Below are 27,791 nucleotides of genomic sequence, written 5' to 3'. Positions count from 1 at the left end.
GAGGAGTTATGAAGGGGGGAGGCATTACTTTGCATTTAACCCTCGTATCCCTATTAACAAAATTTGCATATTTATATCAAATTTTATTTTGGTAGGTGATTCTACCTGGTTTGAAATTTGATTCCAGAATGTTTGGATCTCCTCACACTCCCACCATAGATGTGAATACCATGCTTCTCGAATCATGTGCCAGCTGAATTGCTGTTCTACACCATTTCGTTATTATTTTCAGTTTAATTTTGTTATTATTTTTACTGCTGCGGAAATTGCGGGAGGCCATCAAAACCAAGAGGCAATGTGGCATGCTCACCAAAGGTGTCTGCCTTCTGCAACACAATGCACCAGTTCACAACCCACATGATGCCCAAATGGAATGCTCTTGTGGCTTTGAAATTCTACTGCATCTCTCTTATTCACCCACCTTGCACCATTGGACTTCCACCTCTTTCCGATAATGATGTTGTTTTTAAAGGACAAGCATTTTTCAGATGATGAACTTGATTTCCGAAGTCACAACGTGGCTTTTGGAGTAACCTGTCGACTTCTAAAAGCGCAGTGTTTAAAGTTGCTTAAAAAGCTGGGAGAAGTGTGTGTCCCTGGGTGGCACCAATGGAGAGAAGGACTAGGAACTGGGCCAAGTTTCATTGCTGTCAGTTCCAATGAAACATCTGAGCAACGGTGATATGCCTCTGCTTGGAATCTGTCTGCGCCATCTTCTTGCAGCAGCCGAGGATTTGATCTATTGTTTCATCTGCTTCCTTGCAGAGTCTACATTTGGGATCCCAAATGTAGACTCTGCAAGGAAGCAGATAAAACAATAGATCACATCCTCGGCTGCTGCAAGAAGATGGCATTAGTGGTTATTTATTTATTTATTTATTTGCAGCTTTTATATTCCACCCTGCTCATCTCGCTGGGGACTCAGGGCGGATTACAGTGTACACATATATGGCAAACATTCAATGCCAATTTTTGACATACAAACATTTACAGACATACACAGAGGCTATTTAAGTTTTTCTGGCCGCCGAGGAGCTGTCGCTTTCTTCGTCCATCTGCGACACTGATGAAGCACTTCCGCATTCCCCGCATGCTTCCCCGCTGGAATGCTTTGCTGGAGTCTTTTTTATGGCCTCATAAATCAGTTAATTTAGCCTCCCCACACTTTAAGGTAGTACCTTATTTTCCTACTTGACAGATGCAACTGTCTTTCCGGTTGCAAAGGTCAACAACAGGCTACACATAATTGGTTGGAAACCCACTCCAACCCGGGCTGGCTTCGAACTCATGACCTTTTGGTCAGAGTGACACTCAGCCAGCTGCGCCACAATCCCAGTGCATTCAAATACACCTATCTATATAATAGGTACCCCACGCACACATACTTTACATGGACACTTTATACTTTCATACATACACGGAAAGACATACAGATGTGCCGCTGCCTTCTCCAAATACCATTCAACTCCACAAGAAGCAATAATCACCTCGGCTATCTTGGATGTTTGCAGTAATTAAAATAAATCTTCAATTCTAGCTGCCCAGGAAGAATTTATTTAGCTCGAAGTGTACCACATGCTGCGAAAGCTTACTGACAATGTGTTCCCAACCAGTATCCGTTTGTTTCTGTTTTCGTTTTTTTCCAATGAGGAAAGAAGTGGTACGGACGCCAGCGTCTAAATCGCCAAGTGTGGCCCAAAACGCAGCTGTTCTTCTGCGATGAAGGACCAAAGGTTCGGCCGAATCAGTGAATATTTGCCCAGTGTCAATGTGTCTTAAGTCATGGTTTCTTAGCCATTTTGGTTTTTAACCGGCACAGAGAAAGCTTGGTTGTTGTAAAACAGGAGATAAGCTGCAGATGTTTGTATGTCAGGCTCTGAAATCTCGCTGATCTGAGAGTCATCGAAGCTGTACCAGCTTTGGCTCGGCGTGTGTTTACAGAATGCGGTGTAATGACCGCCATCCAGATCTCCGAAGTGATTCTGCAACGACAGCAATACAGTGGGTTGTCAAAGGTTTCATGACCGGAATCACTGGGTTGCTGTGAGTTTTCCGGACTGTATGGCCATGTTCAAGAGGCAATATAATATAATATATTGTATATACATATAGGTAAAAAAGGGTAAAGGTTTTCCCCTGACATTAAGTCCAGTCATGTCCGACTCTGGGGTGTGGTGCTCATCTCCATTTCTAAGCCAAAGAGTTGGCATTGTCCGTAGACACCTCCAAGGTCATGTGGCCAGCATGACTGCATGGAGTGCCCTTACTTTCCTGCCGGAGCGGGAAAGTAAATGCAGTAATGTAATATACATTTTTAGTGCAGTAATGTAACGTAAATTTATGCAGCAAATTAATTAATTAATTAATTTACGACATTTATATGCCACCCTTCTCACCCCGAAGGGGACTCAGAGCGGCTTACAAGATATATTTATTTATTTATTAATGCACTTGTATACCGCTAATATCTCAGCCTAAATCGGCGACTCATTGCGGTTTACAACATTTAAAAAACAATATTCAGTTAAAAGCATAAAACACATATACAGTACAAATTATTGGGCCACCAATAACAATCCTATGCATCTCATAACTGGAATCGTAATCCAAAATTCATCGTCCGTGTATAACCAATCCTTAGTCATCACAATTCGTTACAACGGATTAACCGAATGCTTGTTTAAACATCCATGTCTTCAATCTTTTCCGAAACACCATCAGCGAAGGGGCTGATCGTACCTCTATGGGGAGGGTGTTCCAAAGCCGGGGGGCCACCACCGAGAAGGCCCTATCTCTCGTCCCCGCCAGCCGAGCTTGAGAAGCAGGCGGGATCGAGAGCAGGGTCTCCCCGGAAGATCTCAAACTCCTGGTGGGTTCATAGGCAGAGATGCAGTCAGATAGGTAGCTTGGGCCGGAACCGTTTAGGGCTTTAAAGGCCAATGCCAGCACTTTGAATTCAGCCCGGTAGCAGATCGGTAGCCAGTGGAGTTGGCGCAACAGGGGGGTTGTATGCTCCCTGCGCTCCGCTCCTGTTAAAATCATGGCTGCCGAGCGTTGGACTAGTTGGAGCTTCCGAGCTGTCTTCAAAGGCAACCCCACGTAGAGAGCGTTGCAGTAGTCTAAACGGGATGTAACCAGAGCGTGGACTACTGTGGCCAAGTCAGACTTCCCAAGGTACGGGCGCAGCTGGCGCACAAGCTTTAGCTGTGCAAATGCTCCCCTGGTCACCGCCGAAACCTGGGGTTCCAGGCTCAGCGATGAGTCCAGGATCACTCCCAAGCTGCGAACCTGCGTCTTCAGGGGGAGTGTGGCCCCATCCAACACAGGCTGTAACCCTATGCCCTGTTCGGCCTTTCGACTGACCAGGAGTGCCTCTGTCTTGTCTGGATTCAATTTCAATTTGTTTGCCCTCATCCAGACCGTCACAGCGGCCAGGCACCGGTTCAGGACCTGGACAGCCTCCTTAGTAGCAGGTGGAAAGGAGTGACAGAGTTGGACATCATCCGCGTACAGATGACACCGTACCCTGAAACTCCGGATGATCTCCCCCAGCGGCTTCATGTAGATGTTAAACAACATGGGAGACAATATTGAGCCCTGAGGAACCCCACAAGACAATGGTTGTGGGGTTGAACAGGTGTCCCCCAACAACACCTTCTGAGATCGACCCTCCAGGAATGAGCGGAGCCACTGCAAAACAGTATCTCCAAGACCCATCCCTGCGAGGCGTCCCAGAAGGATACCGTGGTCGACGGTATCGAAGGCCGCTGAGAGGTCCAGCAGAACTAACAGGGACACACTCCCCCTGTCGAGCTCCCGGCGCAGATCATCCACTAAGGCGACCAAGGCTGTCTCGGTACCATGTCCCGGCCTAAAGCCAGACTGTGCCGGGTCTAGATAATCCGTGTCTACCAAGAATACCTGGAGTTGTGAGGCCACCACACGTTCCAAGACTTTGCCCAAGAAGGGGAGATTGGAAACTGGCCGATAGTTGTCGAATTTAGTGGGGTCCAGTGATGGTTTCTTCAACAGCGGTTTTATTACAGCTTGTTTTAAGCTCGCTGGAAACTTGCCTTCCCAAAGGGAAGCATTAACCACCACCTTAACCCACTCAGCCAATCCCCTTCTGGCCTCCTTTAGAAGCCAGGATGGGCAGGGGTCCAGGATGCAGGTGGTTGGCCTCATTCCTCCAAGTATCTTGTCCACATCCTCGGGTTTCACCAATTGAAATGAATCCATCAAAACTGGACAAGCAGGTGCTCGTGTTACATCCTCAGAGACTGCCATTAACATGGTATCCAGACCAGAACGGATCAAAGCGACTTTGTCTGTAAAGAACTGAGCAAAAGCTTCACAGCGAGAAGTCGAATCGTCAGGGTTCCCACCTTGAGTGGTATATAGCATATATAGCATACAATATATTATATTATTAGCATAGTACAATATCAGTATTCAATATTACTATATTGTACTATACCATTATTAGTAATATTACATGTAATATATAATTATAATGTCATATTATTAGTATTAGTATTATATTGCATTAGGTAAAGGTTTTCCCCTGACATTAAGTTCAGTCGTGTGGTACTCATCTCTATTTCTAAGCCGAAGAGCTAGCTTTGTCCGCAGACACCTCCAAGGTCATGTGGCCGGCATGACTGCATGGAGCACTGTTACCTTCCTGCCAAGTGGTACCTATTGATCTACTCACTTTTGCGTGTTTTCAAACTGCTACGGTTGGCAGAAGCTGGGGCTGACAACGGAAGCTCATGCCGCTCCCCAGATTTGAACCTGTGTCCTTTCGGTCAACAAGCTCAGCAGCTCAGCGGTTTAACCCACTGCGCCACCGGGTGCTCCCTATATGCATATAATATTTATAATATTACTAGCCGTCCCGTGCCACGCGTTGCTGTGGATATTACTAGATGTCCCTTGCCACGTGTTGCTGTGGATATTACTAGCAATCCCCTGCCACACGTTGCTGTGAATATTACTAGCCGTCCCCTGCCACGCGTTGCTGTGGATATTACTAGCCGTCCCCTGCCACGCGTTGCTGTGACCCACATGGGGGTTCTGTGTGGTAGGTTTGGCCCAATTCTATCGTTGGTGGGGTTCAGAATGCTCTGTGATTGTAGGTGAACTATAAATCCCAGCAACTACAACTCCCAAATGTCAATATTCTATTTTCCCCAAACTCCACCAGTGTGCACATTTGGGCATATGAGTATTTGTGTAGAGTTTGGTCCAGATCCATCATTGTTTGAGTCCACAGTGCTCTCTGGATGTAGGTGAACTACAACTCCAAAACCAAAGGACACTGCCCACCAAACCCTTCCAGTATTTTCTGTTGGTCATGGGAGGCCTGTGTGCCAAGTTCAATTCCATCGTTGGTGGGGTTCAGAATGCTCTTTGATTGTAGGTGAACTATAAATCCCAGCAACTACAACTCCCAAATGACAAAATCATTTTTTTTTTGAGTGAAGGACATACATTGGGTTATTAGGTGTCTTGTGTCCAAATTTGGTGACAATTCCCCCAGTGGTTTTTGAGTTCTGTTAATCCCACAAACAAACATTACATTTTTATTTATATAGATAACGTAATACAATATAGTACTGATCATAATAATACAATATTGTAATTATATATTTTATATTCCATGTAATACTACTAATAATGTATTGTCAAAGGCTTTCATGGTCGGAATCACTGGGTTGTTGTAGGTTGTTTCGGGCTATATTGCCATGATCTAGAGGCATTCTCTCCTGACGTTTCGCCTGCATCTATGGCAAGCATCCCCAGAGGTAGTGAGGTCTGTTGGAACGAGGAAAAGGGGGTTTATATATCTGTGGAATGACCAGGGTGAGACAAAGGTCTCTTGTCTGCTGGAGCTAGGTGTGAATAGGTTCTTGTGGGTTTTTTCGGGCTATAGAGCCATGTTCTAGAGGCATTTCTCCTGACGTTTCGCCTGCATCTATGGCAAGCATCCTCAGAGGTTGAGAAGGTCTGTTGGAAGTAGGAAAAATGGGTTTATATATCTGTGGAATGGCTGGGGTGGGGCAAGGAGCTCTTCCCTGCTGCAGTTAGGTGTGAATATTTAGCTGATCACTTTCATCAGCATTTGAAGGCCTGCCTGAGCCTGGGAAAATCTGTTGCTGGGAGGTGTTAATCTGTGCCTGGTTTTTTCCTCTCTGTTGTTTAGCTGTTATAATTTTAGAGTTTTTTAATACTGGTAGCCAGATTTTGTTCATTTTCATGGTCTCTTCCTTTCTGTTGAAATTGTCCACATGATTGTGTATTTCAATGGCTTCTCTGTGTAGTCTGACATGGTTGTGAGAGTGGTCCAGCATTTCTGTGTTTACTAATAATATTACAATATAATGTTATAGTATGATATAATAATATATAATACTGATATTATACTATGATAATAATATAATATTGTGTGTGTGTGTGTGTGTATTTATCTATCTTGTAATCATCTGGAGGGCCCAAGTTTGCCCGTGCCTGTTTTGCAATGCTTTTTGAGAAATGCTTTTCCTGGCATGACTTCTGGTTATGCCAGCAAAACTTCCTTTGGAGATTTGCAGATGGAAGAATGCTGTACTTCCTCTTGTAAGTCGCCAACGGATAGCGAAAGTCAGCAACAGACTCTTGGACGCATCACAAAAACGGCTTTTTGTATCACTTACCACCACAGCGAACAAGCTATATTTGGGGTTTTTCCGAAAGAGTGGATATATATAAGAAGACAAATCTAAGTTATTCAGCGGATAGTAGATGTCTGTTTTCAGTTTCTTTTTGTAATGTCCTTGACAGTCAAATCTGAAAGAGAAATCCAAGACTTTATTAGAGTTTCCATACAAATGCTTTTTTTGCAGGCACTCTTATGTTGCAAATATATGGGTTTGAAGGAAGAGAAAACACCAAACTTTGACATACAAACAACATATTGGTGAGCAGTTTGGGTGACGCTGTTGTCAACTGAATATCATTATCTCAGGCTGGATCTACACTGCATTATAATGCAGTTCATGGCACGAGAAAAGCACTTGGTTGGTTGTTGTTGTTCATTCGTTCAGTCGTCTCCAACTCTTCGTGACCTCATGGACCAGCCCATGCCAGAGCTCCCTGTCGGCCGTCACCACCCCCAGCTCCTTCGAGGTCAGTCCAGTCACTTCAAGGATGCCATCCCTCCATCTTGCCCTTGGTCGGCCCCTCTTCCTTTTGCCTTCCACTTTCCCCAGCACAATTGTCTCCTCTAGGCTTTGCTGTCTCCTCATGAGGTGGCATTCAAAGGACTTCCACTTTTCTCTAGTCTCCTTCCCTCCAGTGAGCAGCCGGGCTTTCTTTCCTGGAGGATGGACTGGTTGGATCTTCTCGCAGTCCAAGGCACTCTCAAAACTTTCCTCCAACACCACAGCTCAAAAGCATCTCTCTTCCTTCGCTCAGCCTTCCCTAAGGTCCAGCTCTCACATCCATAGGTTACTACAAGGAATACCATGGCTTTGACTATGGAATGGATCTTTGTTGCCAGTCTGATGTCTCTACTCTTCACTATTTTATCGAGACTGGACATTGCTTTCCTCCCAAGAAGGAAGCGTCTCCTAATTTCTGGCCACAGTCTGCATCTGCAGTCATCTTTGCGCCTAGAAATATAAACCCTGTCACGGCCTCCACGTTTTCTCCCTCTATTTCCCAGTTGTCAATTTGCTTGGTAGCCAGAGACAAATGGCACAACCTATTGACAAGAACCTATTCTGGGCACCACAATTCAAGAGAGATGTTGACAAGCTGGAATGTGTCCAGAGGAGGGCAACTAAAATGATCAAGGGTCTGGAGAACAAGCCCTATGAGGAGCGGCTTAAGGAGCTGGGCATGTTTAGCCTGAAGAAGAGAAGGCTGAGAGGAGATATGATAGCCATGTATAAATATGTGAGAGGAAGCCACAGGGAGGAGGAGGACGCAATGGAACAATGGCTTCAAACTACAAGAGAGGAGATTCCATCTGAACATGAGGAAGAACTTCCTGACTGTGAGAGCCGTTCAGCAGTGGAACTCTCTGCCCCGGAGTGTGGTGGAGGCTCCTTCTTTGGAAGCTTTTAAACAGGCTGGCTGGCCATCTGTCAGGGGTGATTTGAATGCAATATTCCTGCTTCTTGGCAGAATGGGGTTGGACTGGATGGCCCATGAGGTCTCTTCCAACTCTTTGATTCTATGATTCTATTGAGGCCCAGAGAGATTTCAGTGACTTTTTTTTGGTGTCATGCTAGCATCTGTTTTCTATAGTCCTCCCTCTTAAATGCTTTTTGTAAAAGCTTGTTTTAACTTTTAGAACTCGCTTGTGGATAAAACACATTTGTGGAAATAATAATAACAACAACTCTGGCACAAGCCAGTAAAGGTGGTCCCAGTAGTGATCAGCACACGGTGCAGCGCCTAAAGACCTTGGCATGCACTTAAATACTATTAGCGCTGTCAAAATTACCATCTATCAGCTGCAGAAGGCCACACTATACTTGGTTTCTGCATGCATTTTGTGTGTGTGTGTCAGGAGTGACTTGAGAAACTGCAAGTTGTTTCTGGCGTGAGAGAATTGGCCATCTTCAAGGATGTTGCCCAGGGAATATTGCCCAGATGTTTGATGTTTTACCATCCTTGTGGGAGGCTTCTCTCATGTCCTCGCATGGGGAGCTGGAGCTGACAAAGGGAGCTCATCCACACTCTCCCTGGATTCGAACCTATAACCTGTCGGTCTTCAGTCCTGCCGGCACAAGGGTTTAACCCATTGCACTACCTGAAATGGGGAGATGCTTCTCTGATTTCCATCCTTATGGGAGGTTTCTCTCATGTCCCTGCATGGGTAGCTGGAGCTGATAGGGGGAGCTCATCCACACTCTCCCTGGATTCGAACCTATGACCTGTCACTCTTCGTCCTGCCAGCACAAGGGTTTAACCCATTGCACCACATGAAATGGGGAGATGCTTCTCTGATTTCCATCCTTGTGGGAGGCTTCTCTCATGTCCTCGCATGGGGAGCTGGAGCTGACAGAGGGAGCTCATCCACATTCTCCCTGGATTCGAACCTATGACTTGTCGGTCTTCGGTCCTGCTGGCACAAGGGTTTAACCCATTGCGCCACCTGAAATGGGGAGATGCTTCTCTGATTTCCATCCTTGTGGGAGGCTTCTCTCATGTCTCTGCATGGGGAGCTGGAGCTGATAGAGGGAGCTCATCCACACTCTCCCTGGATTCGAACCTATGACCTGTCAGTCTTCAGTCCTGCCGGCACAAGGGTTTAACCCATTGCACCACCTGGAATGGGGAGATGCTTCTCTGATTTCCATCCTTGTGGGAGGCTTCTCTCATGTCCCCGCATGGGGAGCTGGAGCTGACAGAAGGAGCTCATCCACACTCTCCCTGGATTCGAACCTATGACTTGTCGGTCTTCGGTCCTGCTGGCACAAGGGTTTAACCCATTGCGCCACCTGAAATAGGGAGATGCTTCTCTGTTCTCCATCCTTGAGGGAGGCTTCTCTCATGTCCCCGCATGGGGAGCTGGAGCTGACAGAGGGAGCTCATCCACACTCTCTTTGGATTTGAACCTACGACCTGTCAGTCTTCAGTCCTGCCGGCACAAGCGTTTAATCCATTGCGCCACCTGAAATGGGGAGATGCTTCTCTGTTCTCCATCCTTGTGGGAGGTTTCTCTCATGTCCCTGCATGGGTAGCTGGAGCTGACAGAGGGAGCTCATCCACACTCTTCCTGGATTCGAACCTACGACCTGTCGGCACAAGGGTTTAACCCATTGCACCATCTGAAATAGGGAGATGCTTCTCTGTTCTCCATCCTTGTGGGAGGCTTCTCTCATGTCCTCGCATGGGGAGCTGGAGCTGACAGAGGGAGCTCATCCACACTCTCTTTGGATTTGAACCTACGACCAGTTGGTCTTCAGTCCTGCCGGCAAAAGGGTTTAACCCATTGCGCCACCTGAAATGGGGAGATGCTTCTCTGTTCTCCATCCTTGTGGGAGGCTTCTCTCATGTCCCTGCATGGGGAGCTGGAGCTGACAGAGGGAGCTCATCCACGCTCTCCCTGGATTCGAACCTACGACCTGTCGGCACAAGGGTTTAACCCATTGCACCATCTGAAATGGGGAGATGCTTCTCTGATTTCCATCCTTGTGGGAGGCTTCTCTTATGTCCCCGCATGGGGAGCTGGAGCTGACAGAGAGAACTCATCCACGCTCTCCCTGGATTCGAACCTGTTGATCTTCAGTCCCACCGGCACAAGGGTTTAACCCATTGCGCCTCCTGAAATGGGGAGATGCTTCTCTGTTCTCCATCCTTGTGGGAGGCTTCTCTCATGTCCCCGCATGGGGAGCTGGAGCTGACAGAGGGAGCTCATCCACACTCTCTTTGGATTTGAACCTACGACCTGTCAGTCTTCAGTCCTGCCGGCACAAGGGTTTAACCCATTGCGCCACCTGAAATGGGGAGATGCTTCTCTGATTTCCATCCTTGTGGGAGGCTTCTCTTGTGTCCCTGTATGGGGAACTGGAGCTGACAGAGGGAGCTCAGCCACACTCTTCCTGGATTCGAACCTACGACCTGTCGGCACAAGGGTTTAACCCATTGCACCACATGAAATGGGGAGATGCTTCTCTGATTTCCATCCTTGTGGGAGGCTTCTCTTGTGTCCCCGCATGGGGAGCTGGAACTGACAGAGGGAGCTCGTCCATGCTCTCCTTGGATTTGAACCTACGACCTGTTGGTCTTCAGTCCTGCTGGCACAAGGGTTCAACCCATTGCACCACCTGAAATGGGGAGATGCTTCTCTGATTTCCATCCTTGTGGGAGGCTTCTCTTGTGTCCCCGCATGGGGAGCTGGAGCTGACACAGGGAGCTCATCCATGCTCTCCCTGGATTTGAACCTACGACCTGTTGGTCTTCCGTCCTCTGATTTCCATCCCCTCCAGCCATGGAATGGCTACTCAAGGGCACTCCTGCGCATGAATAAGAGGTCATAGTGGAATTTCACCTGCAGAACTCTGATGCCCTACTAGGCAACGTAAGAGTTCAACCCTTGTGAGAAATACCTTTCCAAAAGAGTTTCCTTAAATTAAAGGCGTACCTCTTCAGGTGGAAGACGACCACCTTGGGCGCCTTAGCGATGCTGGCTTTGACCGCGGCGTCAGTCTTTGTCCCACAACAGGAACAGTTAATCTGGTTGTTCCATGTCAGCATGTCTTGCTGAAAGAAGCATTCAAGGCATTCCTGGACAGGGATTTTTTAAAAAAGAGATGCCAATTAGCACAATTTATGACCTGCTAAACTAATTTCCTGCATTATAGTGTTAAAAAGATGCCAGGTTGTGTACATACCATCAAAATTACCAACCATTTGCAAGGTTATTGTGACTCTAAGAATTTACAGTATTGCACTTTTTTTTGTTGTTGTGTCAGGAGCGACTTGAGAAACTGCAAGTCGCTTCTGGTGTGAGAGAATTGGCTGTCTGCAAGGACGTTGCCCAAGGGATGCCCGGATGTTTTGATGTTTTACCACCTTTGTGGGGGGCTTCTCTCATGTCCCCGCATGGAGAGCTGGAGCTGACAGAGGGAGCTCATCCACCCTCTCCCCAGATTCAAACCTCCACGGGGGCTTAGAGAATTGGCTGTCTGCAAGGACGTTGCCCAAGGGATGCCCGGATGTTTTGATGTTTTACCACCTTTGTGGGAGGCTTCTCTCATGTCCCCGCATGGAGAGCTGGAGCTGATAGAGGGAGCTCATCCGCCCTCTCCCCAGATTCAAACCTCCACAGGGGCTTAGAGAATTGACTGTCTGCAAGGACGTTGCCCAGGGGACGCCCAGGATGTTTTGATGTTTTACCACCTTTGTGGGAGGCTTCTCTCATGTCCCCGCATGGAGAGCTGGAGCTGACAGAGGGAGCTCATCCGCCCTCTCCCCAGATTCGAACCTCCACAGGGGCTTAGAGAATTGACTGTCTGCAAGGACGTTGCCCAAGGGATGCCCGGATGTTTTGATGTTTTACCACCTTTGTGGGAGGCTTCTCTCATGTCCCCGCATGGAGAGCTGGAGCTGACAGGGGGAGCTCATCCACCCTCTCCCCAGATTCAAACCTCCACAGGGGCTTAGAGAATTGGCTGTCTGCAAGGACGTTGCCCAAGGGATGCCCGGATGTTTTGATGTTTTACCACCTTTGTGGGAGGCTTCTCTCATGTCCCCGCATGGAGAGCTGGAGCTGACAGAGGGAGCTCATCCGCGCTCTCCGCATATTCGAACTATAACCCACTGCGCCACTGGGGGCTCCAGTATTGCACATAAAAAGCTGTTACTGATCCTTTCATATCACTGCCTGAACAACAACAGGGTGAATTGCGAGCATTGGAAGTGGCGAGTTTGGCTTAAGTTGGCCCTCCATCATTATTATTTTTTTCGTATCAGAAGCGACTTGTGAAACTGCAAGTCACTTCTGGTTTGAGAGATTTGGCAGTCTGCAAGGACGTTGCCCAGGGGATGCCTTGGTTGATTGATGCTTTACTATCCTGTAGGAGGCTTCTCTCATGTCCCCACATGAGAAGCTAGAGCTCAACAGATGGGAGCTTACCCTGCTCCTCAGATTCGAACTATCAACCTGTTGGTTGACCAGTCCTGCTGGCACAAGGGTTTAACCCAGTGTTTCTCAACCTGGGGGTCAGGAGGGGTTGTGAGGGGGTAGCAGAGGGGTTGTCAAAGACCTTCAGAAAACACAGTATTTTCTTTTGGTTATGAGGGTTCTGTGTGGGAATTTTGGTGGGGTTCAGAATTATCTTTGATTGTAGGTGAACTATAAATCCCAGAAACTACAACTCCCAAATATCAAGGTTTATTTTCCCCAAACTCCACCACTGTTCACATTTGGGCATATTGAGTATCCATGCCAAGTTTGGTCCAGATCCATCATTGTTTGAGTCCACAGTGCTCTCTGGATGTAGGTGAACTACAACTCCCAAACTCAAAGTCAATGCCTACCAAACACTTCCAGTATTTTCTCTTGGTCATGGGAGTTCTGTGTGCCAAGTTTGGTTCAATTCCATCCTTGGTGGAGTTCAGAATGCTCCACCAGTGTTCACATTTGGACATATTGAGTTTATGTGTTCCAAGTTTGGTCTAGATCCATCATTGTTGGGAGTCCACAGTGCTCTCTGAATGTAGGTGAACTACAACTCTAAAACTCAAGGTCAATGCCCCCCAAACCCTTCCAATATTTTCTCTTGGTCATGGGAGTTCTGTGTGTCAAGTTTGGTTCAATTTCATCCTTGGTGGAGTTCAGAATGCTCTTTTATTGTTGGTGAACTATAAATCCCAGCAACTACAACTCCCAAATGTCAAGGTCTATTTTCCCCAAAGTCCACCAGTGTTCACATTTGGGCATATTGAGTTTGTGTTCCAAGTTTGGTCCAGATCCATCATTGTTTGAGTCCACAGTGCTCTCTGGATGTAGGAGAACTACAACTCCAAAACCCAAGGTCAATGCCCACCAAACCCTTCCAGTATTTTCTTTTGGTCATGGGAGTCCCGTGTGCTAAATTTGGTTCAATTCCATCATTGGTGGAGTTCAGAATGCTCTTTGATTGTAGGTGAACTATAAATCCCAGCAACTACAACTCCCAAATGTCAAGGTCTTTTTCCCCCCAAAGTCCACCAGTGTTCACATTTGGGCATATTGAGTTTATGTGTTCCAAGTTTGGTTCAATTTCATCATCGTTGGAGTTCAGAATACTCTTTGATTGTAGGTGAACTATAAATCCCAGAAACTACAACCCCCAAAGGTCAAGGTCTTTTTTTCCCAAAACCCACCAGTGTTCACATTTGGGCATATTGAGTTTATGTATTCCAAATTTGGTCCAGATCCATCATTGTTTGAGTCCACAGTGCTCTCTAGATGTAGGAGAACTACAACTCCAAAACTCAAGGTCAATGCCCATCAAACTCTTCCAGTATTTTCTCTTGGTCATGGGAGTCCCGTGTGTCAAGTTTGGTTCAATTCCATCCTTGGTGGAGTTCAGAATGCTTTTTGAATGTAGGTGAACTATAAATCCCAGCAACTACAACTCCCAAATGTCAAGGTCTATTTTTCCCAAAATTGACCAGTGTTCACATTTGGGCATATTGAGTTTATGTATTCCAAATTTGGTCCAGATCCATCATTGTTGGAGTCCACAGTGCTCTCTGGATGTAGGTGAACTACAACTCCAAAACTCAAGGTCAATGCCCACCAAACCCTTCCAGTATTTTCTCTTGGTCATGGGAGTCCTGTGTGTCAAGTTTAGTTCAATTCCATAGTTGGTGGAGTTCAGAATGCTCTTTCACTGTAGGCGAACTATAAATCCCAGCAACTACAACTCCCAAATGTCAAGGTCTATTTTTTCCCAAAATCCACCAGTGTTCACATTTGGGCATATTAAGTTTATGTGTTCCAAGTTTGGTTCAATTCCATCCTTGGTGGAGTTCAGAATGGTTTTTGATTGTAGGTGAACTATAAATCCCAGAAACTACAACTCCCAAATATCAAGGTTTATTTTCTCCAAACTCCACCACTGTTCATATTTGGGCATATTGAGTATCCATGCCAGGTTTGGTCCAGATCCATCATTGTTTGAGTCCACAGTGCTCTCTGGATGTAGGTGAACTACAACTCCAAAACTCAAAGTCAATGCCTACCAAACCCTTCCAGTATTTTCTCTTGGTCATGGGAGTTCTGTGTGTCAAGTTTGGTTCAATTCCATCCTTGGTGGGGTTCAGAATGCTCTTTGATTGTAGGCGAACTATAAATCCCAGCAACTACAACTCCCACAGGACAAAATCCCCTACCTCTAGTGAGCATTCGGTCTCATACGGTATGGGAAGCGATAACACGGTGAAGATCTCGTTTTTGTAAGTGGTGTTTTGACACTCCAAACACATGATGTCATAGCTGAGATGTCCTTCAAAAAGCCGGGTGATGATGGAGGACTCGCTGACATAAGTCCCCCTGGAATCCCAGGTGGAAGAGGAGGACCCTTGGTTCCTTCTCTTGCTTGTCTACAAAGAGAGGGAGAGAGAAGGACCGCATCACTAATCGTATCAACTGGCTTTTGTTTACTGTTCTAAGAACTTTTCCAAAGTTTGGAATTACGTTGGGAGAAAAGTTGGAACTTCTAGTTCTCTACTGAAGTTCTTAAGCAGTGATTTGGAGGCCTATAATACATTCATTGAAAAGATAATTCGATCTTCGATCACTCAAATAATAGTTTGGAAAAAAATATATTGGGTTGTTGTAGGTTTTCCAGGCTATATGGCCATGTTCTAGAAGCATTCTCTCCTGACGTTTTGCCTGCATCTATGGCAGTGGTTCTCAACCTGTGGTTCCCCAGATGCTTTGGCCTTCAACTCCCAGAAATCCTAACAGCTGGTAAACTGGCTGGGATTTCTGGGAGTTGTAGGCCAAAACACCTGGAGACCCACAGGTTGGGAACCACTGATCTATGGCAAGCATCCTCGGACGTTGTGAGGATGCTTGCCATAGATGCAGGCGAAACGTCAGGAGAGAATGCTTCTACAACATGGCCATATAGTCCGAAAAACCTACAACAAACAACGCAGTCATTCCAGCCATGAAAGCCTTTGACAGTACAAAAAATATATTAGTTGAGTTGATGTGAGTTTTCCGGGCTTTCTGGCCATGTTTCAGAAGCATTCTCTCCTGGCGTTTCGCCCACATCTATGACAGGCATCCTCAAAGGTTGTGAGATCTGCTGGAAAGTAGGCAAGCCTGGCTGCTTCCTGCCTGGGTGAATTCCAGAGAGGAAAAAATCAGGTCCAGCTAACACCTCCCAACAAAGGATCCCCAGGCAGCAATCAGCCAGGCATTGGCATCATCAAGCTGGCCAATTACAACATTCACACCTGCCTCAAACTAACAAAGAGTTCTTTCTTCCTCCCTGCACATTTCTCAGATATATAAATCCCACATGCCTAGTCTCCAACAGACCTTACAACCTCTGAGGATGCCTGCCGTAGATGTGGGAGAAACGTCAGGAGAACATGGCCACACATCTTGGAAAACTCACAGCAACCCAGTGATTCCAACCATGAAAGCCTTTGGCAACACAAGAAATGTACACATACAGGAAATTACACAAAAATTCAATGATTTAACTCAGAAAATCCAAATGGCACCACATGATAGCAAAGAATAATAATATTTAATTGTTGTTATTTATTACTTACTTACTTTACTTAGGCGATCCCTCGTTGGACGAGTAAGATGGTCTTCCATCATGGGTTTCCTTGTGGGTCCGCATGTGGCTGTGGAGCCCTATTCTTGCTCTGCATCTTCTTCCGCAGTGAGGGCATTGGTTTCCAGGTGGAAGGCGGTCCCGGTCGGGGTTGGCTTGACGCGCCTTCCTCCTGGCACGTTTCTCTCTTTCACCCTCCACTCGTGCCTCCTCGAATTCTGCAGCACTGCTGGTCACAGCTGACCTCCAGCTGGAGCGCTCAAGGGCCAGGGCCTCCCAGTTCTCAGTGTCTATGCCAGAGTTTTTAAGGTTGGCTTTGAGCCCATCTTTAAATCTCTTTTCCTGTCCACCAACATTCCGTTTTCCGTTCTTGAGTTCAGAGTAGAGCAACTGCTTTGGGAGACGGTGGTCAGGCATCCGGACAACGTGGCCTGTCCAGCGGAGTTGATGTTGGAGGACCATTGCTTCAATGCTGGTGGTCTTTGCTTCCTCCAGCACGCTGACGTTTGTCCGCTTGTCTTCCCAGGAGATTTGCAGGATTTTCCGGAGGCAGCGCTGATGGAATCGTTCCAGGAGCTGCATGTGACGTCTGTAGACAGTCCACGTCTCACAGGCATATAGCAGGGTTGGGAGGACAATAGCTTTATAGACAAGCACCTTGGTCTCCCTACGGATGTCCCGGTCCTCAAACACTCTCTGCTTCATTCTGGAAAATGCTGCACTGGCAGAGCTCAGGCGGTGTTGTATTTCGGCGTCGATGTTGACTTTGGTGGAGAGGTGGCTGCCAAGGTAGCGGAAATGGTCGACATTTTCTAATGTTACGCCATTAAGCTGTATCTCTGGCATTGGAGAGGAGACAGCTGGTGACTGCTGGAACAGCACTTTGGTTTTCTCGATGTTCAGTGACAGGCCAAGCTTTGTGTATGCTTCTGCAAAGGTGTTGAGAGTGGCTTGTAGATCTTCTTCTGTATGCGCACAGACGACATTGTCATCAGCATACTGGAGTTCTATAACAGATGTTGTTGTGACCTTGGTTTTGGCTTTCAGTCTGCTGAGGTTAAATAGCTTGCCGTCTGTCCGATAGATGATTTCCACTCCGGTGGGAAGCTTCCCATCAACAAGGTGTAGTATCATGGCGATGAAGATGGAGAATAAAGTTGGGGCAATAACACATCCCTGTTTGACACCCGATTCCACCTTAAATGGGTCACTTTGGGAGCCATTGCTATCCAAGACTGTTGCCATCATGTCATCGTGGAGGAGCCGCAGGATGTTCACAAATTTGCTTGGGCACCCGATTTTTTGGAGGATGGTCCAGAGAGCGCTGCGATTCACTGTGTCGAATGCCTTTGCAAGGTCGATGAATGCCATGTACAGAGGTTGGTTTTGTTCCCTGCATTTTTCTTGGAGTTGTCGTGCAGTGAAGATCATGTCCACAGTTCCTCTGGAGGGGCGGAAGCCGTTCTGGGATTCTGGGAGGGTGTCTTCTGAGAGGGGCAGAAGGCGGTTTGCAAGGATTCTTGCGAGAATTTTCCCAGCGGAGGTTAGAAGGGAGATACCTCGATAGTTTCCGCAGTCTGTTCTTTCCCCTTTTTTGAAGAGGGTGATGATGGTGGCATCCTTGAAGTCTGCTGGGATTTTCTCGGTCACCCACACTTTTTCTATGAGCTGGTGGAGTTGGTGTGTCAGCGCAGGTCCTCCCTCTTTAAAGATTTCAGCAGGGATCCCATCCGGTCCGCTGGCTTTGTTGTTCTTTTGTTGGCTGATGGCATTGCTGACTTCTTCCAAACTAGGCAGTGCTGCAAGCTCATCCCTGGTTTGTTGTTGCGGGATTTGTGAGAGGACCTCTTCGGCCACACTGGAGCTGCGGTTTAGGAGGCTTTGGTAGTGTTCTTTCCAACGTAGTGCAATTGACTTTTGGTCCTTCAGGAGTTTGGTTCCGTCTGATGAGCGTAGAGGCTGTATGCCATGGTTTCTTGGCCCATAGATGACCTTTGTGGCTTTGAAGAATCCTTGAGCATTATGGGTATCTGCCAGGTGTTGGATTTCTTCAGCCTTCTTTGTCCACCAGATGTTCTTGAGTTCTCTTGTCCTTCTTTGGACCTCAGCTTTTGCACTGGCGTAGATCTTTTTCTTAGCAGCACAGTTGATGTCTCTCTGCCATGTTTGGAAGGCTTTCCTTTTCTTGTCGAATAGCTGTTGGATCTCGATGTCATTTTCGTCAAACCAGTCTTGATGTTTCTTGGCTTGGTATCCAATAGATTCTTCGCAGGCTTGGATGATGGAGGTCTTCAGTTTGTTCCAGTGTTCCTCAACATTTTCGGGGTGTACTGTGGGTAGATGGTCCTTGAGTGCTGTTTGGAGATGGGCTCGCCTGGAGGGCTCTTGAAGGGCTTGGGTGTTCATTTTGCGCCTTGTCTTTCTTCCTTGGAGTCTGCGCTTGGGGGCAATCTTGATAGCCATCGTGGATCGGATTAGCCTGTGGTCGGTCCAGCAGTCGTCAGCACCTGTCATGGCTCTTGTGAGGAGTACGTCACGGCGGTCTCTGGCACGTGTGATTACATAGTCTAAGAGGTGCCAATGCTTTGACCGTGGGTGCTTCCATGATGTCTTGAACTTGTTTTTCTGGCGGAAGAGCGTGTTGGTGATGACAAGGTTGTGCTCCGCACATTTGGTGAGAAGCAGGATGCCATTCGAGTTGCTGTTTCCAACCCCGTCTTTTCCTATGGTGCCTGGCCACAGGTCGAAGTCTCGCCCGACTCTTGCATTGAAGTCCCCCAGGAGAATGATTTTGTCCTCCTTAGGTATCCCCGATAGGACGTTGTCCAGCTGACAGTAGAATTTCTCCTTGATGTCTTCATCAGCGTCTAGTGTTGGTGCATAGGCACTTATGATGGTTGCCCGTTGGTTTTTGGCAAGATCAATTCGGAGGGTTGAGAGTCGTTCGTTGATGCCAGTGGGTGCTTCGGACAGATGTTTCACCAGATCATTCCTGATGGCAAAGCCAACTCCGTGCATTCTTTGGTCTTTTTCGGGCAGTCCCTTCCAGAAGAAGGTGTAGCCTCCTTTTTCTTCCTTCAGCTGTCCCTCTCCTGCTCTCCGGGTCTCCTGAAGGGCTGCTATGTCGATGTTGAAGCGTCCCAGCTCCCTTGCGATGATGGCAGTTCTGCGTTCGGGGCGTTCACTGTCACTGTTGTCCATCAGAGTCCGTACGTTCCACGTACCGAAGTTCATTTTTCTTTTTTGGCCGCAGGATGGTGACCCCACTGGATGCGGCAGTCCAGTCAGGGATAAGTGTGTGTTGTATTTATTACATGATGTGTATTTATTACATGATAGCGAATAATAATAATATTTAATTATTAATTTTAAAAATATATTTATTTTAGAATTCCCTTTGCATACATAATGGGTGGGGGAAACGTTGGGAGAGAATGCTTCTGGAAAATGGCCATACAGCCATGTTCCAGAAGCCATATTTAATCGATATTTTTATTTATTATTTATTTACTTTTAAAATATATTTACTTTAGAATTCCCTTTGCATACATAATGGGTGGGGGAAACGTTGGAAGAGAATGCTTCTGGAAAATGGCCACACAGCCCAGAAAACTCACAGCAATCTAGTAATTTCAGCCATGAAAACCTTCCACAACACCTATATTAGTTGAATTATTTTTTAAAGAATCCTTTTCTATTGTTATTACCGACTCTTTTCATCCTTCCACTGTCTCCTGCAGATATGGATTATAATCTATAATAGCAATTTTAGTCTTGTGGTGTGAACAGGTACCGATCATTTCCTACCAATCTGGATGAGCAACAATTCAGCACCAGGGTTGTTGTTTTCAGGTAACTTTGGCATGAGCCTCACCTTTTTCAGTGCTTCGTGCAGCTCATTCAAGACATAAATCAGGAACTCTTGCGCATCCTGCTGGGTTTTCTTGATGAATGCCGGGTACCGTTCGCCGATTACCAGTCTGAACACCTCTGGGGACACGCAGTCAAAGTCCCCCAGCCACATGTCGTTCATCAGGTAAGCAAAGGCCGTTGCAATCTCCCCATTGTCCCTGACACAATGAGAAACAATGATCCAAGACACTTGCTTGAGTACATTGGAACAACGCATGATTCTTTGGTCTAGCTAGAACAGTGTTTCGCAACCTGGGGGGTCAGAGAGGTCACTAAAGACCATCGGAAAAAACAGTATTTTCTGTTGGTTATGGGGGTTGTGTGTGGGAAGTCCAATTCTATCGTTGGTGGGGATCAGAATGCTCTTTGATTGTAAGTGAACTATAAATCCCTGCTACTACAGCTCCCAAATGTCAAGGTCTACTTTCCCCAAAATCCACCATTTGGGCATATTGAATATCTGTGCCAAGTTTGGTCCAGATGTATCATGCTTGAGTTTGTTGTAAAGAGTATTTCTTGTTGTTTCTTTGTCAGTGTTGATGTGGAAAGTGTCTGGTTTGCCTACTCTGGAATATGCAATATATATTTGTCCTTCTTTAAGGGTCTCTTTCAAATCTATGATACTATACCTGTGTGTGTGAGAGAGAATCATATCTATCTATCTATCTATCTATCTATCTATCTATCTATCTAACTAACTAACTAACTAACTAACTATAACTATGGCTGGATGTCTCTTTGTCAGGAGGGCTCTGATTACATTTTCTTGCCCTGGTGAAGAGAGTCGGACTGGACGGCCTTAAGTGTTTTCTGTTGGTCATGGGGGTTCTGGGTGGGAAGTTTGCCCCATTTCTGTCGTTTGTGGGGTTCAGAATGCCCTTTAATTGTAGGTGAACTATAAATCCCAGCAACTACAACTCCCAAATGTCAAGGTCTATTTCCCCCAAACTCCACCAGATTGGTCCAGATCCGTCATTGTTTGAGTCCACAGTGCTCTCTGGATGTAAATGAACTACAACTCCAAACCTCAAGGTCAATGCCCACCAGACCCTTCCAGTATTTTCTGTTAGTCATGGGAGTTCTGTGTGCCAAGTTTGGTTCATTTCCATTGTTGGTGGAGTTCAGAATGCTCTTTGATTGTAGTTGAACTATATATCCCAGCAACTACAACTCCCAAATGACAAAATCAATCCCTCCCCATAACTCCACCAGTATTCAAATTTGGGCGTATCATGTATTTGTGCTAAATTTGGTCCAGTGAATGAAAATACATCCTGCATATCAGATATTTACATGACAATTCATAAAAGTGGCAAAATTACAGTAATGAAGGAGTAACAAAAATAATGTTATGGTTGGGGGTCACCACAACATGAGAAACTGTATTAAGGTGTCAAGGCATTAGGATGGTTGAAAATTACTACTGACTACCCTATTTGCCTACCTAAACCCTTCAAAACATACTAACTTTGGAAAATGAAGAGCATTGTATAAGAACAACCTGTCAACTTACTTGTCCAGTGCTGCTGTGTATCTCCCAGAGAGGAAATATTCGACCAGCGGGCATACGCTGGAGAGGCACTGTATCACCGCATTCATGTAACAGGTATTGCCCAGGTTTCGGAGGCCAGTGAGTCCTTGGTACTGCGGGTTTGACTCATCTCTGGATTCATCCATAGGCTCCTCTGATGTCTCCAAGGGAAGGACACCCTTGCTGCGTTACCAAAGGCCAAACTGACGTCAAACATGTGAGGATTCCCCCCCCCCCACCACCACCCCACTCCCACTATGAACAAAACATCAGTGAGAAAGTGCAGTTTTATGGACCCATTCTGCACTCTTCCGAAAGAACCTCAGCATTTTGCTTGGGATTGAAGTACAACTTATAGGAATCTACAAGAGAGTCCAAATACAATTTCTTAGACCATTCTTACGTTTGAGAGAGCAATGCCATCATGCTTCTTGTACCTATGTTGAACCACAGCATTGTGTTTTAATTATAACATAAATTATTAGAAATATTAAAAACTAACTAGGTATTTTTAATTACAAAAATATGAGTCAAGCACTGAAAGGTTTAAATGGATCAGCAAAAGCTGTAGTTCAATATAATGTGCCTCAGTGTTAGTTGCTCTCAGAGAGAGGCCTCAGTGGGAGAAAAGCCTCAGTGTTAGTTCGCCTCAGTGCGAAGGAGCCCCCGGTGGCACAGTGGGTTAAACCCCTGTGCCGGCAGGACTGAAGACCGACAGGTCGCAGGTTCAAATCCGGGGAGAGGCGGATGAGCTCCCTCTATCAGCTCCAGCTCCTCATGCGGGGACATGAGAGAAGCCTCCCACAAGGATGATAAAAAAACCCCAACAAATCATCTGGGCGTCCCCTGGGCAACGTCCTTGCAGATGGCCAATTCTCTCACACCAGAAGCGACTTGCAGTGTCTGAAGTCGCTCCTGACACGACAAATAAAATAAAGTATATAGGAGGCCTCAGTCTGAGAGAGCCCTCAATGTGAGAAGGCCTCAGTGGGAGAAAGGCCTCAGTATGAGAAGGCGTGGTATGAGAAGCTTCTGTGAGAGAAGCCCTAGGTTGAAAGCCATTGTGTGTGAAGGCCTCAGTGTGTGAAGGCCTCAGTGTGTGAAGGCCTCAGCGTGTGAAGGCTGCTGTGTGTAAAAAGCTACTGTGTGAAGCTTCTGTGTAACTTCAGTGTGAGAGGAGGCTCTGTGAGAGTGAAGCTGTTTATCTGCATGAGAAAGAAGTCCAGCGTGGAACAAAGAAGGAAGTATTTGTGTTATGGAAACCTTGTTCTTGTAAATAGTGCAACCATATTATTTTGCTATAAAGAAAAGCCTCCCATGGAAGAGATAACATTGGTCTGTGTGTTTTGGTTCTTTTTATCCCTCTGGGCTACTGGTGCTGGGTCACGCTGCTGCTAATAAGTTACTCTGCTGTGCATTTATGAGGAGGGTCTTTTGTTAATAAGCCCACACACCCAACAATTGCTCCTGTTTTTATACAGTCAGTGTATAAAAGTCAGCGTTACCAATGTTGCTTTTTCTAAAACAATATTTCAGCTATACAAGAAATAGGTTCTTGTGGGTTTTTTCGGGCTATAGGGCCATGTTCTAGAGGCATTCTCTCCTGACGTTTCGCCTGCATCTTTGGCAAGCATCCTCAGAGGTAGTGAGGTCTGTTGGAAGTAGGACAATGGGTTTATATATCTGTGGAATGGCTGGGGTGGGGCAAAGAGCTCTTCTCTGCTGGAGCTAGGTGTGAATGTTTCAACTGACCACCTTCATTAGCATTTGAAGGCCTGGCTGAGCCTGGGAAATGTTCTGTTGAGAGGTGTTAAGATGTGCCTGGTTGTTTCCTGTCTGCTGTTTTGCTGTTGTAATTTTAGAGTTTTTTAATACTGGTAGCCAGATTTTGTTCATTTTCATGGTCTCTTCCTTTCTGTTGAAATTGTCCACATGCTTGTGGATTTCAATGGCTTCTCTGTGTAATCTGACCTGGTGGTTGTTGGTGTGGTCCAGCATTTCTGTGTTCTCAAATAATATGCTGTGTCCAGGTTGGTTCATCAGGTGCTCTGCTATGGCTGATTTCTCTGGTTGGAGTAGTTTGCAGTGCCTTTCATGTTCCTCGATTCGTGTCTGGGCAATGCTGCTGCGTTTGGTGGTCCCTATGTAGACTTGTCCACAGCTGCATGGTATACGGTAGACTCCTGCAGAGGTGAGAGGATCCCTCTTGTCCTTTGCTGAACGTAGCATTTGTTGGATTTTCTTGGTGGGTCTGTAGATAGTTTGTATGTTGTGTTTCCTCATCAGCTTCCCTATGCGGTCAGTGGTTCCCTTGATGTATGGCAGGAACACTTTTCCTCTGGGTGAATCTTCATCTTTACTCTCGTGACTACCAGTATTAAAAAACTCTAAAATTACAACAGCAAAACAGCAGAGAGGAAACAACCAGGCACATCTTAACACCTCTCAACAAAAGATTTTCCCAGGCTCAGCCAGGCCTTCAAATGCTAATGAAGGTGGTCAGTTGAAACATTCACACCTAGCTCCGGCAGAGAAGAGCTCTTTGCCCCACCCCAGCCATTCCACAGATATATAAACCCATTGTCCTAATTCCAACAAACCTCACTACCTCTGAGGATGCTTGCCATAGATGCAGGCAAAACGTCAGGAGAAATGCCTCTAGAACATGGCCCTATAGCCCGAAAAACCTACAAGAACCTAGTGATTCCAGCCATGAAAGCCTTTGACAATACATTATACAAGAAATACATCTTTGAGTGTCGGAAGAGTAGGGCACATGCTCAGCCACCCCTCAGCGGTCCCCCCTGCAGCCTGTCCAGCTCCATCAAGTGGAAATTCACATAGAAATGCATGTAGTGCCCCCCCCCCCCACCCTTTGCCTCCTTAAATAGTAAGTAAGTTAAAAGAGAAACTCACAGAAGGTAAAATATGTTGAAGTCGTCTGGCATCTTTGTTGAACTGGAAGCCATTAGCCGGTTTGCAAGGAATGAAAATGGTTCTCTTGCTGGATTTTGAAGGGGAGCCAACTTACCACCTCTGCTTCATTTTGAGGCTGGATTTCCCTGCTTTTTTGTGAAGTTGCATGGTGTCATCTGACACACAAGGCCCCCAATGCACGGGCTTGTCTCTTACGGCTCACCATGGAATTCCGACATGGATTCCTCCGGCATCATAAATGCACTCACTCTACCTTGTTGCTAGGCAATGCTGTTGGGATTTCTCTGAGCAAGATGGAAGGCCGAGCCATTCCAGAACCTAAACCTCTCTGGAGGAGGTTCCACTTGGTCACTTTTCAGGGATGTCTCACGCTTCAACCGCACCAAGTCTACCAACTCCTGAGCTTCAAGCTACTGCAGACAAATGAGGATGTCCAGATGTCCAGATGAAGAGGTCAAGCTCAAGATTGGGACAAGGGAGGAAGAAGAAACAGTGAAACTACAGGTGGAAAAATTCAGCCACAACTCCATCTGATCTTGGAAGTCCACTGACTGGTTAATGCGTAAATGGGAGACTAGGTGCTATAGGCTATATTTGTGAGGACGGATCTGACAAAAACTATTTTGGAGGATTTCCTGCCTGTGAAATTCATGGGTTCACCATAAGTCAACAGGTGACTTAAAGAAGGCACATAACACACACATATTATGGTTAACTTTTTAGTGCTGTAATGTAATGTAAATTTATGCAGCAAATTAATGTATTTATTTACGACATTTATATGCCGCCCTTCTCACCCCAAAGGGGAATCAGAGTGGCTTACAAGATATATATGCATACAATATATTATATTATTAGCATAGTACAATATCAGTATTAAATATTACTATATTGTACTATACTATTATATTGTAAGATTAGTAATATTACAATTATCTTTTAGTATTAGTATTATATTGCATTAGTTAAAGGTGAAGGTTTTCCCCTGACATGAAGTCCAGTTGTGTCTGACTCTGGGGTGTGGTGCTTATCTCATTACCTGTATAACTTGTATGGTACAGTGTAATAAGGGTCTCTGGACCAAAATAAAATCTATCTATCTATCTATCATTTCTATGCTGAAGAGCCAGCATTGTCCAAAGACACCTCCAAGGTCATGTGGCTGGCATGACTGCATGGAGCGCCCTTACCTTCCCGCTGGAGCGGTACCTATTGATCTACTCACATTTGCATGTTTTTGAACTGCTAGGTTGACAGAGGCTGAGGCTGACAGCGGAAGCTCACGCCGCTCCGCGGATTCAAACCTGCGACCTTTTGGTCAACAAGCTCAGCAGCTCAGCGCTTTAGCCACTGCACCACCGGGGGCCTTTATATTGCATTACATTATAATATTATAAATATTATATGTATATACAATATATTATATTATATTGTATTGTATTGTATTGTATTGTATTGTACTGTACTGTACTGTACTGTACTGTACTGTATTGTACTATACTGCACTGCACTGCACTATATTCATAGAATCATCGAATCAAAGAGTTGGAAGAGACCTCATGGGCCATCCAGTCCAACCCCATTCTGCCAAGAAGCAGGAATATTGCATTCAAATCACCCCTGACAAATGGCCATCCAGCCTCTGCTTAAAAGCTTCCAAAGAAGGAGCCTCCACCACACTCCGGGGCAGAGAGTTCCACTGCTGAACGGCTCTCACAGTCAGGAAGTTCTTCCTAATGTTCAGGTGGAATCTCCTCTTGTAGTTTGAAGCCATTGTTCCGCGTCCTAGTCTCCAAGGAAGCAGAAAACAAGCTTGCTCCCTCCTCCCTGTGGCTTCCTCTCACATATTTATACATGGCCCTCATCATGTCTCCTCTCAGCCTTCTCTTCTTCAGGCTAAACATGCACAGTTCCCTAAGCCGCTCCTCATAGGTCTTGTTCTCCAGACCCTTGATCATTTTAGTCGCCCTCCTCTGGACACATTCCAGCTTGTCAATATCTCTCTTGAATTGTGGTGCCCATATACAATATTACATTATAGTATATTATTAGAATAGCACAGGAGACAAGGTGGAACTGTCTTCTGCCCCCCTCTGTCTTCACTCTGGCCCAGAGCAGCAGTTGGTGCTGGGTGTGTGTCCCCAATTGATGACATATACAGGAGACAAGATGTAGCTGTCCCCTGCCCCCCCCCCCCCCTTCACTCTGGCCCAGAGCAGAGTAATGTAAGTCTTGTGAATGTCTTCTTTGTCATATTTGCTGCAACTCTGTAAACAAGGTCTGCAAGAGCCCTGGCCATCAGCAGTTCTACTGAGGTCCTGCCAACTCATGGCTTGTAATAGACCAGGCATGGACAAACTAAGGCCCAGGGGCCGGATGCATCCTTCTGGGCACTTACTTCAGGCCCGCCCCATTTTCCCTGCCCTCTTGGCTTAAGGACACAGTGGTCTACTGCAGCCTTATGCCAAAAAGAGATGATGGAGGAAGGTGTGTAGCAACTGAGAGCCCTCTCATTCACTGTGTGCCTTACCCTTCTCCCAGCATAAGGATGATGCAAGTTACCCCATTCTTATGCCAGGAAGAAGGCTTGAGGAAGTCATGCGATGGCTGAGAGTACTCCAGAGCACACTCAGCTGCCAACTGTCTCGCACTCCTCTGGGCATAATTCCAAGAGGACAGCCTGAGAATCGAGGAGGAGGAGGATGGGAAGGAGTATGACCACAGTGCATCCCCAAGGCAAAAAGGGTTGCCATGCCTGTTAGGTAAAAGTAAAGGGGTTCCTGTGACATTAAGTCCAGTTGTGTCCGACTCTTGGGGTTGGTGCTCATCTCCTTTTCTAACCCAAAAAGCCGGCGTTGTCCATAGACACCTCCTAGGTCATGTGGCCGGCATGACTGATGTTTTCGAACTACTAGGTTGGCAGAAGCTGCAGCTAACAGCGGGAGCTCACGCCACTCCATGAATTCAAACCTGCAACCTTTTGAGCAGCTCAGCAGCTCAGGGCTTTAACCAACTGCACCACTGGGGGCTGCTACACCATGCCTGTTATAGACTCTGTAATGTAGTCTTTCTCTTGTCCTACCACTGTCCACTTTAGCAAACATCTTCGTTTCCAACAATCACATCCT

General features: G+C 46.3%; 1 protein-coding gene across 1 annotated transcript; it reads right to left on the bottom strand.

Moving 5' to 3' along the window:
• Positions 1 to 1,531: 1,531 nt before the first annotated feature.
• USP50 (ubiquitin specific peptidase 50) lies at positions 1,532 to 25,491 on the bottom strand. Its single transcript, XM_060755233.2, has 7 exons — positions 24,643 to 25,491; positions 21,709 to 21,909; positions 20,158 to 20,353; positions 14,878 to 15,087; positions 11,138 to 11,280; positions 6,696 to 6,828; positions 1,532 to 1,982 (listed from the first exon to the last, which is right to left on the bottom strand). Exons 1-7 carry the CDS (start codon positions 24,693 to 24,695, stop codon positions 1,791 to 1,793), a joined length of 1,128 nt encoding a protein of 375 aa, XP_060611216.2. The 5' UTR covers positions 24,696 to 25,491; the 3' UTR covers positions 1,532 to 1,790.
• Between the last annotated feature and the right edge of the window lie 2,300 nt (positions 25,492 to 27,791).

Source organism: Anolis sagrei, chromosome 9 (assembly GCF_037176765.1).
Source record: "Anolis sagrei isolate rAnoSag1 chromosome 9, rAnoSag1.mat, whole genome shotgun sequence".
NCBI lineage: Eukaryota > Metazoa > Chordata > Lepidosauria > Squamata > Dactyloidae > Anolis > Anolis sagrei.
The sequence above is the reverse complement of the archived record's forward strand: the minus strand, read 5'-3'. Positions and strand labels throughout refer to the sequence as shown.

Excerpts from the sequence above, each read along its gene's own strand:
- USP50 (XM_060755233.2), bottom strand. The coding sequence starts at position 24,695 with ATGGCTTCCAGTTCAACAAAGATGCCAGACGACTTCAACATATTTTAC. Across the intron at positions 20,354-21,708 it reads TACACAGCAGCACTGGACAA|GGACAATGGGGAGATTGCAA; the intron begins GTAAGTTGACAG and ends TCATTGTGTCAG. Across the intron at positions 15,088-20,157 it reads TGCACGAAGCACTGAAAAAG|ACAAGCAAGAGAAGGAACCA; the intron begins GTGAGGCTCATG and ends CTCTCTTTGTAG.